General features: G+C 48.2%; 1 protein-coding gene across 1 annotated transcript; it reads left to right on the top strand.

The window, feature by feature from the left end:
- The first annotated feature begins 8116 nt into the window (after window positions 1–8116).
- On the top strand, window positions 8117–15768 carry RNF183 (ring finger protein 183). The gene is made up of 2 exons (XM_026513789.4): window positions 8117–8210; window positions 13947–15768. Exon 2 carries the CDS (start codon window positions 13970–13972, stop codon window positions 14540–14542), a length of 573 nt encoding a protein of 190 aa, XP_026369574.3. The 5' UTR covers window positions 8117–8210; window positions 13947–13969; the 3' UTR covers window positions 14543–15768.
- Window positions 15769–15980: the final 212 nt, after the last annotated feature.

Below are 15980 nucleotides of genomic sequence, written 5' to 3'. Positions count from 1 at the left end.
TCTGGCTCAGAGGCCACAACTTAACAGTAAAAGCTTGCATGTATACAGTGTTCTGTATCTTCCATGCTACTTTCGCAATCATAATTTCATCGGAGTCTTCCAATAAAATAACGCCGTGAGACAGGCAGCATGAAGGTTCTTACCTTTGTCTTGCAGAGAAGGAACGCGCGCAGCTGTGGCACAGCCCAGGTGGGAGCGCGGGTCTTCGGACATGCCGACTGACCTTCCCGCCAGAGCCCTCTGCTAGCATTGGTGTCTCGGTGGCGGGGGGCATGACCGTTGAGGGACAGGGGCAGGCAGGAAGTATTTGTACCTATGGAATAAGTGACATCGGTTAAACCTCACGAACAGAAAGAACGTCCAGTCCTTTCCCAGATGTGATCTCCCCAGGGTATGGAACACAGCAAATTAAAGAGCCCGGGTTTGGGGTGATGGGAATCGTGTCAGCTAGCACTGCATGTCCAGACCCTGGACTCTCTCAGTTCATCCAGAAATAATCTTTTGGAAACTGGCCAACTTCACATGGCTTAACCACCATGCAAGTATTGAAAATGAAGCTGCGTGGAAGGTTGTCCATGATTTGCTCTAAGGCAAAAACACAGGGAACAGGACAGCACCACACAGCATCATCCCATTTTGGGAAAAACAAATCCGCACATGTCTGTATATTCATCGATAAAGGTCTGGGAAAAGTAGAGCAAAAATGTTAGCAGTGTTATCTCTAGGTATTGAGTTTTAAAGATGAATTTCTTTCTTTCTTTATGCCTTTCTGTATTTGATCTTTTTTTTTTTTTGCAATGAAGATGGATCAGTTTTATTTTTATTTATTTATTTTTTTTTTTTTAAAGATTTTATTTATTTATTTGACAGAGATAGAGACAGCCAGCGAGAGAGGGAACACAAGCAGGGGGAGTGGGAGAGGAAGAAGCAGGCTCATAGCAGAGGAGCCCGATGTGGGGCTCGATCCCATAACGCCGGGATCACGCCCTGAGCCGAAGGCAGACGCTTAACCGCTGTGCCACCCAGGCGCCCCGGATCAGTTTTATTTTTAAAACATACTTATTTTTGGAAATAGGCACTGCGTTTGCATAGTCAATCAACAGTGCAGAAGTTGATGGGATAAAACTCCTCCCGCTCCTCCGTGTCTGCCTTCCATCTGGCTCCCTCCAGAGGTAACCAGTGTTACCAGCATCTGGTGCAATCCTGCAGAGACCCTTTATGCATAGACAAGGAAATACACAAATTTATTTCCTTTATCGCTTTTACAATCAAAAAGCAAGACTACTTTCATTTTGAAGGAAAGGTTATAGAGCACTATTTTATGATGTTGAAAGATGATAAGTGGGAGAAAGGCCACCAAACAGTTCGAGTATCACATACACTTTTAATAATTAATGAAAGAAATTGACATTTAAAATACTTATAAAGAGGCGTGGTGGGTTAAGGGTGTGGACTCCGACACCACCCTGCCTGGTTCAAATCCCAGGCTGCCACTTCTTTGCCCAGCTCTTGGGGCAAATGACTTAATTTCTCTGCACCTTGTGCCTTTATCTGTAAAACAGGAATGATACAATAATAGCACCGCCCACCGCTGTCACCAGGAATGGTACAGGATTCTGGCAGGGCCCCTAGAATAGCGCCCAGCTCTGTTCCCAAGTGTCAGGATGATTACGTTCATCTCAGTTTCCTCATTTTTCTCCACCGGACGCATATTACAAAAAGAGTTAAAGAATAACCCCCCGACGGATGCCTGCGTGGCTCAGTCGGCGAAGCATCTGCCTTCAGCTCAGGTCATGATCCCGGGGTCCTGGGATGGAGTCCTACATCGGGGGTCCTAGCTCAGCGAGGAGGCTGCTCCTCCCTCTGCCTGCCGCTCCCCCACTTGTGCTCACACTCTGACAAGTTAATAAATAAAATCTTAAAAAAAAAAAAAAAAAAGACTAAACCCCCGCAAGAGAAGGGAAACAGCACAGACACAGACTGCAGCACAGATGAGAGTGAGAGACCATGGGGCCCAAGGACGAGCAGAAATGATGCTGCAACCCCGGAGACGAGTGAGGCCTCTGGTTTCCTAATTTTTTAAAAAATATTTTAATTTTGAATAATCCCTACACCCAAAGTGGGCCTCAAACTCACAACCCCAAGATTAAGTGTCACGTGCTCCACCGACTGAGCCAGCCAGGTGCCCCTGGTTTCCTGATTTTGATGCTCAAAAGCCCATGAGGGTCCCTCTGCCGGTGTCAGCAGGGCATCACCCCAGGAGCGGAGATGGACTCTGGCCCTGGAGCCTTCTCTCCTGGCGTTTGGAGAAGGCCTTTAGACTTTGCTGGAAACTCCTTGGACCTTCGTTGTACCAACAGCTTCCAGCAAACTCTTTACCACTGTGTTCCTGGCAGGACTTACCTGGAGAAAGGCTTCAGAAGACGTGTGACGACTTGACTCACACCAAGGACTTTCTGAGGACTACGTACCACCACCGTGACGAGGCTGAAAGTCTGGGGATGAGATGCGTCATTCACAGCCCAGCTGGAGAAAGAACGGTCCAGTCTCAGTTCTGTGTTTGTACACATAGCAGGTGGCACGTGTGGCAGGCGTGTTATTCCTCATCCTTCCGCCGAGCCTGGCCTCTGCGTGGGGACTCCCAGGAGGAGGTGGCCCCGGAGCGCATGCGCCTCGTGCGCACTGCCCGCAGCAGGCGGAGAGCGCCTGGCCAGGGCTTGGCGGCCCTGGGTTCCGGCTGCCGCTCTGACATTTCACCTCGACCTCAGCCGGGATCAACTCTTCACTTCACCAAACTCCCCGTGGGTTCTGGGAATAACAACGCCAGGTGTGACCTGCTTGATGAGAGGCAGCATGGGAACGACTTTATAGTTGAAAGAATTGCTAGGTCTTATAGTTCCTGCTAAGTCGGAGGTTACCTACAGCTGGGAGATGGTACCATTCAGTGTTTCTAACTGCCTGATGCATTCTAAACATAAAATAGTTCGTAAGGCTTCCCCACGACTCTAAAATCCCTGGACCCTGGGGGCGCCTGGCTGGCTCCATTGGTAGAGCACGTGACTCTTGATCTCAGGGTCCTGAGTTCCGGCATTGGGCATGGAGCCTACTTAAAAAAATAAATACAAGATTAAAAAAAAATAATAAAATCCCTGCCCTCTGAAGACAAAGTTTTTTCATTAAATTTGGCACCAAAATTGACCTGGCCTTACCCTGTTCTATTTTTTTTATATAGTAAATTGCAGAATATTAAAGCATTTGATCCCAGGGTCCTAGCTCAGATCCCAGCAGGAGAGTTACTTAATACATTGGTAAATGTACCATATCACTCTCCTAAGATACGAAAAAGTCTGAATTCTGAAACACATCTGCCCACAAGGGTTTTGTGTAAGGGATTGTGACCTTCTAAAGCAGATTCAGATGCTGCCTGAGGCAGAGGCAGGGGAATGTCTGTTCCCAGGTGGGGATTCACCCAGCCCTGTCCAGGACATTTTCCTCCTGGGGTCACATCCTTGGCAAGTTTTCTTGAGGCTGAATGTGATGAATCACGAATGTAATCAGGATGAGCCAAGGAGCATATATTGGCGATATTTCTCCTAAATCCTCAGTCTTCATACTTTCACATGTCCCTGAATCTCCTAAGGATCTTGTAAAAATGCACATAGTAGGTGTGGAGTTGGGATTCCAAGCAATCTGCAGGTGATGCCTTTGCCGCTGGGACTGTCCTCAACTCTGGACGGGCCTAAGGCAAGGCTTTGAGTAATGGCAACGTGGTGCCCCACAGGGAGAGGTGCCCCCTGCCCCCTGATAACCACTGATCATCACCGGGCTAATACCTGCCTTTTCTCCTTCCTCCGCGGCCCTTCTACAGCCTTCTGCTGCCTCTTCCTCCCCAGATGGGTTCATGCCGCCCTGCGCCTCCACTCCACTCCTTGGCTGGGCTCCACCAAGTCTCATGACTTCGCACTCACCCGGCCCCCCAGGTACTGCTTAGATGAGGTGCTTTTCCAGTTGGCTGACCTCATCCCCCCAAGCATGAACTAAATTAGTGCAACTCAAATTCCTGAGATGCCTCACTATCTCTCTTGGGTATCTTCCTGAAAAAATTTTCCACTGTTTGCAAACTACTCCCTAGCCTTGACCACCCGGTGACATGGTGATAATGCCTTTGCTCACTAGACAATCAGTGACCCGGAAAAGGGCCATGGTTTATTTCATTTTTATTTCAGTGCTTGCAACACCCTGACTGATTACTTACATGCCCTCCCTGCTTTCCTTTTTGAGTTCTGGATTTCCTGGCTGCAGAAAACACACTGACTTTCCAAGTGTGTATTATGAAAGTAATACATATCCATTGATAAAAATTTAGAATAACATAAGTGAAAAGAAAATGACAATACCAGTGAGCTTATCCATGTTTTGCCTTGTGGCCTTTCAGTCTTTATGTATCAATGTTTTATAGAATCTGGCTCACATCATACACCCCAATTTGTTGTTGTTGTTGTTTTTTAAGATTTTATTTATTTATTTGACAGAGAGAGAGACAGCCAGCGAGAGAGGGAACACAAGCAGGAGGAGTGGGAGAGAAAGAACCAGGCTCCCAGCAGAAGAGCCTGACGTGGGGCTCGATCCCAGAACTCCAGGATCACGCCCTGAGCCGAAGGCAGACGCTTAACGACTGAGCCACCCAGGCACCCCCATACACCCCATTTTGTAACCTGCTTTTCCTCCTCTGTTTACAAATGTTGTGATCATTTTCTCAGGTCAATTAAAGTTCTCCTGCAACAACAATTTAAATGATTAGGTAGTTTTCCACTTAATTGATGTGCCATAGCTGGGCTTTTATAGTTTTTTCGATCTTTTTTTGCTTAAAACTTCGGTGAACATCCTAATCAAAAGATACAAGCATATTGATTGTGAGCCCAATTTCAGCGCGTGTTATCTTTCACCACCACCAAGCAACTCAATTCTGACACTGCCTAGCTGGAGATAGCACCAGATTCCACAGGGTAAGGGCTCAGTCCCACAAGACATTCCCACCATCACCACCACCACACATACTTCAGACACCAGTCCCAAGTCCAGGCTGTCACCTGAACTTCTGATCAACTAGCTCTAGATGGTGGGTTCCCACGGCCCCCTCCTTGAGTTTGATTAATTTACCAACATGGTTGGGGCACCTGGGTGGTTCAGTCGTTAAGCCTCTGCCTTCGGCTCAGGTCATGATTCCAGGGTTCTGGGATCCAGCCCTGCGTCAGGGTCGCTGCTCCGCGGGCAGTCTGCTTCTCCCTCTGCCCCTCACTCTGGCCGTGTTCTCTAATAAATAAATAAAAATCTTAAAAAAAATTTTTTATTGCTACCGTGGCTCACAGAACTCAGAGAAACATTCGCTTACCCTTACCAGCTTATTATAAAGGCTACAGATGAACAGCCTGATGGGAGAGATGCATGGGGCAGGCAGGGTATGTGGGAAGGGGTGTGTGGCTTCTCTGCCCTGGCCAAGTCTGCCATCCTCCCAGCACTGCCCTGAGTTCATGAATCAGTTCAGTAGCTCTCTGAACCCCATCCTTTTCAGTTTTTATGGAGGCCTCGCTACAGCATGATTGATTAAATTATGGCCATTGGTGATTGAATTCAGTCTCTAGCCCCTCTCTGCTTCCAGGGGATGGTTGTGCAGGCTGGACTGAAATTCCCAACCCCGACATCAAAGGTTGGTTGGCCTGGCAACTTAGGCCGCCTGGGGGCTTTCCAAAAGTTGCCACATTCACATAACAAAAGATACCTTTATTGTTCTTATCACTTAGGAAATCCCAAGGGTTTTCCAAGCTTGGTGCCCAGAATAGAATGAAGACCAAATATACGTATTTCTTGTTCTAAATCTCAATATCACATATATCTTTTGGGTACTTCTGGGGAATTATATTCTTAGGTCAAGGTGTACACGAGTGCTGCTCAACCAGAAAGCACAGCTTCCCAACTCTCCAATACAAACCAGACCAGTGGGCTGAATCAGTGTCTTGAATCCCCATGAACAGTTAACGGGCAGAGACACTGGACACTGAAATTCCGGGACTTTCCGGCCATCCAGGCATGCCTCCAGGCGTCCCTCCGTCTCTAGCTCAGAAAGAGAATTGCTTCCAGAGATCTTCCTCAGGGATTGGCAACTTCCTGAAGTCCACAGCTTTATTTTCACACAATTCTAGACTAATCTAAATCCCGCAATCATTTCGACACTTATTTTTCCAACTAATATTTATATATTGAATATGAAGGGATGCGACCAATAGGGGAACGGTTAAGTAATTTATGGCTCATTCAATGAAATAGGATACAAGCATGACAAAACTGAAAAAGCTCTTTAGGTACTAATATAGAATGACATCTCAGGTACACCGTTAGTGAAAAAAACAAGGTGCCAAAGAGTGTACACCACGTGCACATTTGTGTAAAGAGGAAGAAAAAAAATACGCAGACATTTTGCCATAGCAGTTTTGTTTGTGTATCCATAAAATATCTTTGGAAAGATACACAAGAACCTGACAGCATAATACCTTAATTTTCAGGGAAATGAGGTGGCTGAAAGAGAACATTTTCATTGCAAAATCAAACCGTTTACGTGCTGCCTCTCCCTCTGCCTGCTACTCCCCCTGCTTGTGCGCTCTCACTCATTGACAAATAAATAAAAATCTTTAAAATAAATAAATAAAAATTAAAAATAAAATAATTTTAAAAACATAAAATGACGGAACGAGGGCAATTGATCAGATCACCAAATATATTTATTTACTGATTCTACAAACCCATTTAAAAGGTCAGTAAAGGAATGAAAGAAGGGGACCTTGCGTAGAGGATGTGAGAGGGAAGTGAAGATGGGCTGCATGGACACACTTTGGGGAGAGGGCAAATAAATCCCTTATTTGCTTTGAGCCTCGGATTTCTGATCTGGGAAAGAATAAGGAAAATCACTGATTTTCAGTATTCCATATTGCGCTAGGCACTGTGCTTGCTGGGAGCACTCACTGTAACAGATCAGAAGCATTTAGTAAAACACACAGAAAACTGCCATTACTTTTAGTAATAGTGGCGTTTTTTTTCGCTATCAGACTAACAAATACTAAAATAAGTGTATTTATTTATTTAGAGAGCGCACGTGGGTGAATGGGGGGGGCAAAGGGAGAGGTGTTATTCATTTATTTGAGAGAGAGAGAGAAGCAAGCACAAGTAGGGGAGGGAAGGGAGAGGGAGAAGCAGGCTCCCCACTGACCCTAGGATCACGACCTGAGCCAAAGGCAGATGCTTAACCGACTGAGAAATTCAGGCGCCCCTAAAAATCAGTGTCTTATTTAAATTTGAGTTTCTCTAATCATAAATGAGGTTGAGCATTACATATATGTTCCATTTGTACTTCTTTTCTTTTCGGTGATTTGCCTGATCATATCATCGTAATAGTTGTAGTTAACATTTGCTGCGTGCTACTGTGTACCAGGCACTGTGCTATGATCTCTACAAGAGCTATTTCATTTAATCTGCAGATCAAGTAGATAAAATTATGATGCCAATTTTCAGGGGAGGGAACCGAGGCTTAGAGAAGTCAATTTGCTCATCTTCGTTACTAGTGAGTGGTAGAGTCTGGATTCTGAGCAAGGACTTGACTCTGATCCCAACATCCGACTTAATTGACCCAGGCTCTTTGTGCTTATGCTTAAATAACTCTCCCTTGATTGTTTTTCTGTTGGACAATTTGCCTTTTTCTTAATATTTTGCAAGAGCCCTTTGTATTTTGGTTGTGGGGGCTCAGGGTAGGGAAGGAGCTATCTGGGTTGAGGGCCAGAAGTGGCTTCAGTGATACCCTTCAAAGTAAAGCTGGGCGTGAGTCAAGGCAGTGCAGTCAGACATGGCAGGAAACCAACCCAATACAGAACAGAGGTCTGCAAGGATGAGGGACTTTGACCCCCTTCGAGAAAAAGCAAGAGTGACTCACAGGAGGAAGAGAAAACCAGAGCTCCCGGGCTGTCCCCCAGGAGCATAGACAGTCCAAAGTCATCAGGAGGAAGAGGAAAACCTGAAACAGAGCTGGCCAGGAGCTGCCAGAAGACCCATGCAAATGAGACCCACCCACAACTGCCTGGAATCCAGGCTGAAAGGAGTTAGAGCGCAGAGCACATGCTGCGCGGCCACCCTGGGGACTGGAGGAGGAGACTCTGAGGAAGCAGGTAAGGAGCCACAGAGGGTCATGGGGGGACGGGTGGGACACAGGACCCTTGAGTCCTGAGAGGCACTGCTGTCAGCCAGCATGAACACTGGTCTGGGAGGCAGGGCTCCTGGGACCCGGCTTTCAAGCTTAGCCGTCCGTTAGCTGTGAAGCCTTAAGCAAGCCACTTCACATGCTGAGCCTCAGCGTCTCCATCTATAAAATGGGTATAAAACTATCATGCTAACTGTATACTAAGCACCTGCTTTGCTTTGCGGGACAGGTTATAGATACTATCCCTTTCTCATGGCAAGCCTCTAAAGTGGGATTATTATCCTATTTTACAAAGAAAAATGAAGCTCAGAGAGCATAAGCCATTTATCTAAGACCACACAGCAAATAAGCCTGGTTCCAAAGCCTGCATACTTTCAACTCCCTATCCTGCTTCCTTCACAGGGTGGTTTTAAAGAATCAGATGGCCTTGGGGCACCTGACTGGCTCAGTTGGTAGAACATGTGACTCTTGATCTCAGGGTTGTGAGTTCAAGCCCCACGGGGTGGGGGGGTTACTTAAAAACAACAACAACATAGGGGCGCCTGGGTGGCACAGCGGTTAAGTGTCTGCCTTCGGCTCAGGGCATGATCCCGGCATTATGGGATCGAGCCCCACATCAGGCTCTTCCGCTATGAGCCGGCTTCTTCCTCTCCCGCTCCCCCTGCTTGTGTTCCCTCTCTCGCTGGCTGTCTCTCTCTGTCAAATAAATAAAATCTTAAAAAAAATAAAAACCAAAAAACAACAACAACGTAAATTAAATAAATAATCGGACACAAAAAAAAAAGAACCAAATGGCCTTATGCAGATGGGAAAAATTGACAAGGCAATCATAAAATGTAGATGTGAGTTGCCCCACTTAGGTCCAAGCCAGGACCAGAGGCCCTTTGTAAACTGTGAAGATAAAAATTTTTATAGCTATAGCTGTAAAAATGCTAGCTCTTGGAGCACCTGGGGTCTCAGTCAGTTGAGCCACTGGATCTCGGTTTTAGCTGCATGATCTCAGGGTTGTGGGATCAAGCCCCGCGTTGGGCTCCGTGCTCAGCGTGGAATCGGCTTGGGACTCTTCCTCTCCCTCTGCCCCTCCCCCCTGCTCTCTCACTCTCTCTCAAACAAATAAATCTTTTGAAAAAAATGCTAGTTCATCTCTCTCCTCTTGAGGGTAAAAACTTTGGGGTGATGCTCCAGACAATATTTGGCTGACTGGGTCACAGACCCAAGGTGATGGCTTTGGGGTGGTGTCTAGGGCTTACTGCAGCTGAGCGCGTGGGGGGTAAGTGGTGGGAGGATAGTGGCCAGATTCTCCTGAAGAGGCTGGACTCTGCCCTGCTGCTCCTGAAACAGCAGTGGATGTCTGCAGGGACCCTGGCAGATAAGGGCCCAGGTGCTGAGCTAACATTCCTCCTCTTGAACGGCCTTTTACAGCTTCGGCCATGGAACTTCAGAAAATGTGAGGTCTACTTTTGGGGGAAGGGGGAGTTCTTTAAGGGCAGTAATACAAATTTATTGTACTACAGTAAAGTTAGAGAATTTTCAGATAAGAAAATTTAAAACAAACAAACAAAAAAACTCACCTATAATCTTACTCCCAGAGATAACCACTGTTGACATTTGGGTATTTGCTTTTCCATTGCATTTTCCATTTTTTTCCATTGCACGCATATATTGGATAATTGAATAATATCATGATATGGTTTTATTACTGGTTCTTTTTGCTTAATTGCGCATCACAAACATATTTCCACATTAATAGATGTTTTATTACATCATTAAAAAAAGATTGATTTATTTGAGAGAGAGGGAGGGGGAGGGGCAGAGGGAGAAGGAGAGAGTCTCAAGCAGAGCCCCTGCTGAGCACGGAGCCTGACACGGGGCTCAATCTCACGACCCTGAGATCATGACCTGAGCCAAAACCAAGAGCTGGACACTCAACCGACTGTACCACCCAGGTGCCCCTTATCACATCATTTTAAAGGCTGCAGAATGTCTCTTCACGTGGTTGGAGCAGAATGCCTTTAATTAATAGCCCACTGTTGAACGAGTATGTAGTTTTCCATACTTCACTGTTAGAGCCGTGCTTCTACGGGCATCCCTACAATCAAGCCTTTGCACAGGTCCTTGATTATTTCCATGGGACAGATTCCCAGCGGGGGAACTACTGGATCAAGGCTATTACCTTCAAGGCTTTTGATAAGTACTCAAGGTCTGCTTCGGACACACTCTGGAATTCAGAGCTTCTCTAAGCTCAAGGCAGGAACCTTGCTCATGGCTTCAAAGTTAACCTTGATCCTTCCTCTCTCTCAAATCTATCTGCAGGGATAATGGCAACCATCTCATAGGTAGTCTTCGTTGGGCGCCATGCTCTAAGAGCGTTACCTTCAGACATACTACTCTCCTTTTCGGAAGACATTGAGGCACAGGTTAAGCAATTCAACTGGGATCACAGCCCTAATAAGCAATGCATCTGGGGTCCTGAGCCTCAGCATGGTTCCAGAATCTATGTTGTTCACTGCTTTTTGGGAAGTGCTTTTGGTTTAACCTCTAAAGATGGTTTCTCCCCATCCCTTTGATCTGTGCCGTGGCCGGTCTAAGTCAAGCACCGCCATCCCAGCCTGAGTGATAAAGCCCCTCGTGGTCTTTTATGCCCGCTCTCCTTTTCAGTCTGTCCTCTGCTCTGCAGCTGGAATGGGTTTTTATATTACGATTATGATTATGAAGGATTTTATTTTTAAGCAATTTCTACACCTAGCATGGGGCCCGAACCCACACCCAGAGATCAAGAGCCACTCTAGCTCTACTGACTGAGCCAGCCAAGGACCCCCGGAATGATGCTTTTATTTTTTTTAATTTTTTAAAAAGATTTTTATTTATTTATTTGACAGAGAGAGAGGGACACAGCGAGAGAGGAAACACAAGCAGGGGGAGTAGGAGAGGAAGAAGCAGGCTCCCAGCAGAGCAGGGAGCCTGATGCACGGGGCTTGATCCCAGGACCCTGGGATCATGCCCTGAGCTGAAGGCAGACGCTTAATGACTGAGCCACCCAGGCGCCTCATGGAATGATGCTTTTGAAATGGAAAGAGGATGAGGCCCTGCCCACCACCCCATACTCACCCCTAGCATTAAATCCAGATTTGTTCCCCAGCTTCCAGGGTCCGCCTCCACCCTCGGTCCTGAGCCACTTTCCTGCTCCAGCCACACCCACTACACCTCAGGCTTCTTTCACTTCCTGAATCTGGCTGAGTCTTTTTCACCTTCGGGCTTTGGTACGTGTTGTTCTCTTGGCCGGGAATGTCCTTCCTCCACCCTGCGTGGCTGGCGTCTTGTCATCCTCAGACATTGCTTTCAGACCCCCTCTTTGCAGCAACCCTCCCTGGTGGTCTCCTATAGAGCTATTCCCGCCCGTTTTCCTCTCTGTCCTTTGTAGCACGCACTAAATTATATATTTATTTATTGCGCACTGCTCATCAGACGTCTTTTTCCCTCATTACACTCTAAATGCCATGAGGTCAAAGTCGTGCCTCTTTGGTTCACCATTATTTACCGAGTGCCTCGCACAGCTCCTGGCATGCAGTGGGTGCTCAATACCTTAATAACTGTAGAATGACTGCATGGTCCACAGAAGCAGGCTTTCATAGGTAAGGATCCTGGGTAAACTCTCCCAGCTTCGGCCAGAGCTGTTCCATCCTCCTTCTGCATACCTTTTTTTCCTCTTCCCTACATGGAGCAGTGACAGAAGTCTAGAAGAAAACCAGGAAGCCACAGGCAGGAGAGTGCCAGCAGTTTTGCTTTAGGTTTCAGCTCAGGGCAGATGGTGTCCTAGGAGGTGCACCAGGGAGACTTGGTTCCCCCAAACCCCCTGCACGCTTCCTGGTTCCTGTGAGAGACTCGCGGCACGAGGAACCTCCTGATGGGTGATCGGGTGGGAACACTTACTGCGTGGTTAATAACACACATCCAGCGGGTGATACACTACCTAGCTGGGGGACCTTGGGTGAGAGCCACGTCTTGCCTCCCATCTGCAACGTGAGTGGTGAGGATGGAGAAGCGGTTTTTCAACTCCCCCCCGCCCCCCCCCGCCGGCCCAGCAGCTCAACTCTTCAACTTATTCAAGTGATTGATAGGAGGAAAGCTAGGTGTTTCTGGTTGAAATGGGGAAGTGGGGCTGGAACTCTCCTCCTTCCCGACTCCCTCTTTTAAGCCCCCACGGGTGGCGAGATGGCCAACCTTTAGACTAAGACCTTGGGGGTCACTGCCTGCCAGGCTGACCGTGTTCTAAGAACAAAGATGGCGGCAAGACTTGCATGGTTACGGCTACTTGGGCACATTCAATGATCAGAAAGGGCGGGCGCCTGGCTGGCTCAGTCGGAGGACCATGTGACTCTTGATCTCGGGGTCGTGCGTTTGAGACCCACGTTGGGTGTAGATGTTACTTAAACAAATTTGCTGAGTCTGAAGTGCGGAGATTTTAGGCTGTGTAGCAGGTAACTTCACAGCAACCGAAGTGCAGGGTGGGCAGGCCCTTCGTGTGAGGTTTTAGCCATTTTAGAAAAGAAGGGAGGGCCCAGGAGAGAAGCCCAGAGGCTCACTTACCCTCTCCACAATCTAGAAAAAGGAAATTGCCACCCCTACATTCCCAGGCCACGGATCCCAGGTCTTGAAGAGACCAGCCACAATCTTGCAGATGTTTGGCTTCCACGGTTGGTTGCTTGCTACACCCTGGGGGAACTCTGGTCCTCCACCTCCCCACCCCCTCCACCCCGGCAGCTCTGTGGCCTGTGCCGCAGGCAGGTGCGCTCAAGAGGCTGCAGCCCGGGCCACCTGGCAGCTCCAGGTGCGGCGTGTGTGCTGCCATGGAGACGGGCCCCGGGGTTGGTGGCTGGTGGAGAGAAGGCAGTCTCCCAAAGCTCTGTGGATTCAGGAGAGGGAGAGACTGGAGCTTCGGGTCCTTCAGATAGTCTACCTGACCACCCTAGGACCAAGGAAGCCCAGGTGAGTGCCCTGGGATTTCTGGGGACAAAGGGTGGGAGGAGGAGCCAGGGGAGGCCAAGTATTGGGGGGTTCTGGAAGGGCTGATCTGGGGACCCGGGCAGGGGAGCCTCTCTAAGCTTCCAGGTCAAGGGGAAAAGCCTTGCCAGGGACCTCTTTGCCAGGCCAGTACAGCACTGCACAAAGACTGGGCAAATGGGCTCTGGAGGGTTGGCCCTGTAGCCCAATGGGTGGAGGGAAAGAGGGCCTGGCATCTGTCCCTGGAGGAGGGACAGACCGGGGAATTCACAAAGGCCATCTCTGCACTAGTCAGGGACTTGAGACAGCAGAGAAGGAAGTATTTGCCTTACAACACAAACCCCTGACGGGCTCCCCTCCCTCTCCCTGGAGTCTGAGAAGTCAAGGGCAGTCACACGGAGCAGAAGGAACATTTTTTCAACTTCGCAAGAGGGGGTACAGTTCCCTCCAGTAGTTCACTAATAGTGGGATGACTCAGGCCTTTGCCCTGATAGGGGGGATGCTGCTGGAGCACCAGACTTGACTCTACGGCTTAGGAACTGGGCGATCTGGAACAAGATGCTTCATCTTTTGAATCCAAGTGTTTCATCTGTGAAATGTGGGTGGCGGTAGGTTTTAACAAGGCACAGAATCCTTAGTCTAGGACCAAGCACAAAGATGGAGCTCAATGGGTATCCCTTTGCTGCTTTTCCCTTCCTGGCAGGCCTCGCGGTGTCTCCTCTGAGGATGGCAGAGCGGCAGGGCCAGGAGCCTGAGTGCCCTGTCTGCTGGAACCCCTTCAACAACACATTTCACACCCCTAAAGTGCTGGACTGTTGTCACTCCTTCTGTGTGGAGTGCCTGGCCCACCTCAGCCTGGTGACCCCAGCCCGGCGCCGGCTGCTGTGCCCACTCTGTCGCCAGCCCACTGTGCTGGCCTCCGGGCAGCCAGTCACTGACTTGCCCACGGATACTGCCGTGCTCACCCTGCTTCGCCTGGAGCCCCACCACGTCATCCTGGAAGGCCACCAGCTCTGTCTCAAGGACCAGCCCAAGAGCCGCTACTTCCTGCGCCAGCCCCGGGTCTATACGCTGGACCTAGGCTCTGAGCCTGCGAGCCAAGCGGGGCCCCCCCAGGACATTGGCCCTACCACCAGCTCTCTGCCCATTCCCATCCCCAGCCACTACTCTCTGAGGGAATGTTTCCGCAACCCTCAGTTCCGGATCTTTGCTTACCTGATGGCTGTTATCCTCAGTGTCACTCTGTTGCTCATCTTCTCCATCTTTTGGACCAAGCAATTCCTTTGGGGTGTGGGGTGAGCAGTTTCTGGACAAGGAACCGAATCTTTAAAAATTATTTTTTAAATTAAAAAAAAATTATTAAGTAGGCTCCATGCCCAGCGTGGAGCCCAACACAGGGCCCGAACTCATGACTCCGAGATCAAGACCCAAGCTATCAAGAGTCACACACTTAACCAACGGAGCCACCCAAGAGCCCTGGAACCAAGCCTTTCTTGACTGCTGCTGGGGATGGGGATGGCACAGCCTCGTTTGGGGTTATCTTCCTTTGTAGTATTGTTCATTTTTACAATCTATCAGTTAGTCCACGTGTTTGCTTCTGGAAACAGAGACCCCTACTATGATGAGAACCTCTGAAAGCTGAAAGTCTGGGAAAAGATGTGAAGAGACCTCTGGGTGTGAGCCACAGGGCCAAGGAAGGGCACAGAAGCATATCTGTGATTATAGGGCTACGGAGCAAGTTGTGCCAAAGGGCTGCACCACGCTAGCCCAGAGAGAAAGTTGCATTTCTCAATGGAGTTGCTTCAAACTCAGTTCACATCTGAGTTGCTCTTTTTATTACACGTTGCTAAAATTTTGCAAAGTGAGCTTCAATTCTGTGAGCAAATGTGTATGCCTTCTTCCAGTTTTCTCTTTGGAAGTCTTGCCACCAGTCCCAGGAAAAATGGTGTGCATTAATTCACACACTTACTCATTCGACCACCACTTATTTGGCCAACGTTGTGTCAGAACTAGGGGAAGAGAAGGGTGGGATTATCCATGGGTGACACAGAACCTGTATCAGCAAGGAGGCCACGTTCACTCAGCTGTTTCTTGTAAAAGGCCACCTCTTGTCAGTATGTGTTTTATGGAGTGTCGAGTATAAAAGTTTAAAGGTGAAAAGAAACCAGGGTCAGTGGATCAAAAGAAATCTGGGATTTGGAGAAAAGGTGTTTATTCCTCCCAACTAAGCCTGGATGTTGGGTCGAGTGGACTCCCCTCCTCCAGGCAATGGAATTCTTAACTTGACAGGTAAAGCAGAAGCTCTGGACAGAAGAAAAGACTTAGCGTCCATCCCCGGCCATGCAGATAGGGGACCCTGGTCTTCATTTTACGTGACAGAATCTGAGAACCAAGGCAAACTAGATGCTTTGGCTGATTCCCCAGTTTTAATACTGCCTAGTGGCCCACGGCTCTAGAACAGTCTCAGAGTGGTTAAAACACCATCACAATTATGAAAAGCTCTTGATTTGTGGAATAAATTTTCAGAGGTCAGAAACTGAGTCGGTTTTATTTGTTCTAAAAATTTTGTGCTTAATGGAACTAGCTTCTATAAATTCTTAAGGGATCTTAATGTACGAGATATTCCAGAACAGCCAAGACCTATATTTCGCATTTAGTAAGACCAGTGTTAAGCACCAACATGAAGAAAATTCTCCATTACAAAATTGGATGCCACCTATGTGTCCCGCCAGGGAAC

Source organism: Ursus arctos, unplaced genomic scaffold (genome assembly GCF_023065955.2).
Source record: "Ursus arctos isolate Adak ecotype North America unplaced genomic scaffold, UrsArc2.0 scaffold_18, whole genome shotgun sequence".
Taxonomy (NCBI): domain Eukaryota; kingdom Metazoa; phylum Chordata; class Mammalia; order Carnivora; family Ursidae; genus Ursus; species Ursus arctos.
Note: the sequence above shows the minus strand (reverse complement) of the source record. Positions and strands in the feature narration are given on the sequence as shown.

Bases quoted from the DNA above. Each gene is read 5' to 3' on its own strand.
- RNF183 (XM_026513789.4), top strand. From the start codon at position 13,970: ATGGCAGAGCGGCAGGGCCAGGAGCCTGAGTGCCCTGTCTGCTGGAAC.